General features: G+C 32.9%; 1 protein-coding gene across 1 annotated transcript in view; it reads right to left on the reverse strand.

The window, feature by feature from the left end:
• Positions 1-1,442: 1,442 nt before the first annotated feature.
• LOC118746943 (kin of IRRE-like protein 3) overlaps positions 1,443-5,231 on the reverse strand; it is a 74,882-nt gene continuing 71,093 nt past the window's right edge. The window contains exon 4 of the mRNA XM_036480935.1: positions 1,443-1,622. Within this exon, the coding sequence (XP_036336828.1) occupies positions 1,443-1,622 (180 nt within the window). The remainder of the gene's footprint in view (positions 1,623-5,231) is intronic.

Genomic DNA, 5,231 nt, shown 5'->3' on the forward strand with positions numbered 1-5,231 from the left:
ACATGTATACTATATGAACAAAAAATTCTTACGAAGGTATAAAATTCGTGAAAATCAATATTTTTCGGTCCTAAAACTATGCTTGTCTTCTGCAGACTTCCAATAATAATAATAATTAATTGTTTATTTCATAATTTTTTAATACTGCGAAGTTCCATGAGAAACTGAACCTTAGTGCATAAATAATTTTTTTCATAAAACTAACAAACATGTGGATAAGGCATTTTTAAAAATCTTGAATCAACCAAAAAATAACAAATTAAAGCTTGAAATGCATTTTTATTACCTTTAGTTTAACGTAAGTTGTGTTGAAAGTTTTGTCAAATAATTTGCGATTCATAATTGAAGTACTTTTAACAAAATGGTGTTATATATTAAGTTGTGTGAGTGCGTGCGTGTTGTCGATATTTATCGATTTTGTTATCGATATTTATCGATTTCGTTATCGATATTTTTATCGAATTTGTTACCGATATTTGTCGATTTTGTTATCGATATTTTTATCGATTTAGTTATCAATTTCGTTATCGATATTTATCGATTTTGTTATCGATATTTTTATCGAATTTGTTATCGGTTCTGTTATCGATTTTTATCGATTTCTTCGATGTTTTTATCGATTTTCTATCAAATTTTTTATCGATATTTTTATCGATTTTGATATGTTACTATCGATTTTGTTATCGATAGAGATAAAGATAAAAATAAAGATAAAGGAAAAAACAATACGTGCGTATATTGGTTATGAGATAAACTAGACGTTACATACGTAAGTTTTTCCAGTGTGGCGCAGGCGCAATTACTTTTGTTTACTTTAAACGACGATTTGATCCTTGTTCGTGACATTAGTTATTCAACTTGTTTAACCCAGGTTTATAATTTATACCATATATACGCGTAAGTTGTTTCTTTTTTTTCTTAAATTACTTAGTTTACATTTACAATATGATTTTTGATTGGTCATGTTCATTCTTATGATTTTCCATTCATCATTTCAACCAACCAATATGTATTCTCTGTACTCAGAAATTTAAAAGTATTAAAGAACGTAACCATGCCGACGTGTTTGAATCGTCAATGCCAACTCATACTGTCGCGCTTAATGGAAGCGCTTTCATGGGCTTTGAATTCGCATGCCTCAATGCAACTATGTACATATGTATGTATGTACAAATGTGCGTATGAAAATACTGCATGTATACACTTACATATATAAATATAGGTGGTCCTAATGGTTTACGATATATGTACATATTCCAAGCCCACTTGCATTTGCTTTTCGTTCAACTGCTCTACGCTGATGTACGATTTTGTGCAAATATATCTACATTTACGTTTAGTGATATATTGCAATACGTTTCATGATATACCCATACATCCATACATCCATACATTTATAAGGTCTATATACATATTTTGATGTTTGTAGTTTGTGCACTTTTTTAGTACTTACCATTGAGCACATGCACTCGTACGGCGGCGACATCAGCATTTGACGGTGCACAGGAATATTTCCCCGAATCGGCCAAGTCGGCATTTTGTATAAGCAGGAACGACGTTGTGATGTCACCCTTTTCAGTAATTACCGAAACGCCACCACGTGTCGAATCATAATTGATGACCTGTTAGATAGAGGCAGATGGGTTATCAAAAGTTGTGACACAACTTGTGGAAAATATAAATTAACTTTCAGTGCAAACAAAAATATGCAACCTGTTAATATGCCATTTGTAATTTGATTTAACAAGAATTATTTTAAGTAAGTATGTATTTGTAAGTATGCATAAATATGCTCTTTATAATAAATATTTTCAATTACAAAAAATTTTAATTGAAAATCAAATTTCATACTTATTACTTAATACTCATTTTCCTTATTTAACCCTTGTGTTTCATTTGGATACTACTTGAGTTTCTGCCTTAAAAAAAAATTATAATAGCATTTGCATAACTAACAAATGCTTTTTTCTTCTTTTCAGGGTTGAGAGCCGGCTGGTTCCAGCAAACGAGCTTGCAGATGAGTTAATCAAGGTGTTTGACCCTCTTATTTGGTCCACAGATGGTGCAAAAAAGCTCCGAATTCGTTAAAGTCGGCATGTTTGGGCCCAGATTTGTTCCCATTGTTAAACTTCCATGTATATTTTAAGCGGGGCTTCACGCCATAAGTAAGTCTGCGGATATCTAACATCAGCGAAAAAGTGGCAATGAGAACATCAACATCCTAAGTGGCAGTCAGTTTGCAAGGGGTTTGCGAAGTAAAACGTAACTAATGAGCAATTCTAGCCAAAACAATTTAAAGTCTTTCGTAAGATAACAATTTAGGGACGCTAAAATGACAAAAAAAAACGCCGAGACACGTAAACTTAATTTTGGGTCGTAGATACTGATCTGAGTACGCTCATGTACGGCATGGCTTATGAGTAACATTATTACCTATTGCTATTTCATACAAAATTTCTTGCACATTCCATTTCCCGTTCAAAACTTGTTTATTTGTATACCGATTTTCCTTGTTAGTAGCTTGATTATTTTTTTTTAAATAATAGGTTTTCATACAAAAGATTTGTTATTTTTTAATTTTTTCTTTGTTAACCAACATGCGATCGGGATTGAAAACTCGCGGAGATGGTCGAAACAAAAAACCGGTTACCCAAACTGTTATAATTGCGTGCACATTTTTACACATTTATTGAAAAAAATAATTGTTAAACATGAAATGAAAGTAAAAAAAATATTAACTTTTATTCAACGAGCAGCATTTACCGAAAGTTTAAGTGAGAATATGACGTACCAAACTCGCATCTTGCCTGCCAAACACAAAATTCGTCTGCATAACACCTAAATACCTAAGTCACATACGCAAATACATAATTAAAAAAAACATGTTTCAACGCGCAGAAATCAGAAAACTTTGTGTCGAGTAAACAAGTGATGATGTGACCCTCCATACATAAGTATTACAACGAGCGGCGAAAGCAAAAAAAAACAAGTAAAAAAGTCTAAGTTCGGGCGGAGCAGAACATTAAATACCCGGCGCAAGTATTAAATATATGTTTTTTCACCTTTCCGAAACCTACCGCTAGATGGTAAGCCGGGGTGTATCAATTTTGAGTAAATTAGTGTCCTTAAATTTCGAAATATTGAAGTTTTAAGCATTTCTGAAATTTACCGTTATATGAAAAGCGGCCGTAATTTTAGTCCGAGTTCAATAATTTTCAACCTTTTGCTTATATGTGGCAAGCACAATAACCACACCGAGTTTGGTACAAATTGGTAGAACGGTTACCGATATACATATATGTGACCTTTTTCCAAAATTTTACCATTAGCGTATTTCTTGGTAAAGAATTGTTGCAAGCATCAATTTTGAATAAATTAGCTTCAATATTTAGTGATTTATCGAAGATTTTGTATTTCTCTAAATTACCGTTATATGGGATTTGGGCGTGGTTATCGTCCGATTTTAAAAATTTTCGGCGATTTTTTATGCTGTACCAAGGCCAACAACTGTGCCAAGTTTGGAAGAAATTAGTGCTGCGGTTACCGAGATATACACATGTAACCATAAGTGGGCGTGGCTCCGCCCATTTTCCGAAAATTTATAACACTCTTAGTTGTCGTCTAAAAATTGTTGTAAATATTAATTTTGAGTGAATAATCTTCAGTAGTTACTAAAATATCGCAGTTTTCGTATTTCCGAAAATTACCGTTATATGGGATGTAGGCGTGGTTATTGTCCGATTTTTTAATTTTTCGGCCATTTAGTATGCTGTATCAAAGCCAACAACTGTGCCAAGTTTGGAAGAAATTGGTGCAGCGTTTACCAAGATATACACATGTAACCATAAGTGGGCGTGGCTACGCCCATTTTCCAAAAATTTATAATATTCTTATTTTTCGTTTAAAAATTACTGTAAATATCAATTTTGAGTGAATTATCTTCAGTAGTTACTAAAATATCGCAGTTTTCGTATTTCTGGAAATTACCGTTATATGGGAAGTGGGCGTGGTTACAGTCCGATTTCGCCCGTTTTCAATGCCAACCTACCTTGGATTAAGGGAAACCTACATACCAAATTTCGTTGAGATATCTCAATTTTTGCTCGAGTTATCGTGTACACGGACGGACGGACAGACGGACAGACGGACGGACAGACAGACATGGCTTAATCGATTTCTTTTTTCAACCTGATCATTTATGTATACATTTGTCTATATCTATCTCGATTCGTTTTGGCTGTTACAAACAACCGTTATGAGAACAAAATTAATATACCCTTGTATATAAAAACAATTCAAAATACACGTCTCAATATTCTCACGAAATTAGCGGCCAAATATAATACTCCTTTTAAGTTTTTCGCTGCGATGTCGCATATACTTTTAAAATATTTTGAATTTTAAACGATATAAACAATTATTAAAGAAATTCTGGACATCCAGAGAAAGAGATTTTTTTTTTTAGAATTAAAAACCGTAAAATTCTTAGTGCATAAGGACGAATAGGTATCGAAAATGTCCTTTTAAATAATATTGTATCTTAAAACAATAAGGTTAAAATGGCAATTTCAATACGCTCTCGTCCACATTTAATTTTCTTTAAATTTTACAGAGTTTTCTCTATTATATGACACCCCTATTATTATTATACACTGAAGTTTTAAACAATTTTTTAAATAATCTTATCCCTGAAATTTTAAAGTACGTTAAAAAAATCTGACATCAGAGAGAAGAAATAAAAATGCTGAGGCGCCGAGTTTCGAGAGTGTATACATTTTTGTGTGGGTAAAATTTACTGTCGAGATATGTAGACTACCGGCCAGAAGATAGTCACTTTTAAAAAGAGGGCTTTGAAGGTCTCGCAACTAACTTCTTTGTACGCTGAATAGCCAAAACTGCTTGGAGCTGATTTTTACTGCTGGCAGTGGAATTTTTTTTAGTTATTAAAAATTTTCGGCGAAAATTCTAGAAATGTAGACCACCGAGGACAAGGAGGTTAAGTTTTACATTGTTGTTTCATAAAAGTGAAAATATCTAGTGAAAATTACCTGATCTGGAAAAATGGCCTACATTTCCACAGTCTGCGACCTAATATTAAGCTTACTTGTTTCGGCGTTTTTTTATGTCATTTCAAAACTTGATTTTCCCTACAATGTTATTTGCACAAATCTGACAAATCTGTTAACAAGCAAACTCATGTTGACCTAGTCCGCTATACGCGTAACCCTCAG

The sequence above is a fragment of the Rhagoletis pomonella genome, unplaced genomic scaffold (genome assembly GCF_013731165.1).
Source record: "Rhagoletis pomonella isolate Grant_MI unplaced genomic scaffold, Rhpom_1.0 Rhpom_scaffold_00011, whole genome shotgun sequence".
Taxonomy (NCBI): Eukaryota; Metazoa; Arthropoda; class Insecta; order Diptera; family Tephritidae; genus Rhagoletis; species Rhagoletis pomonella.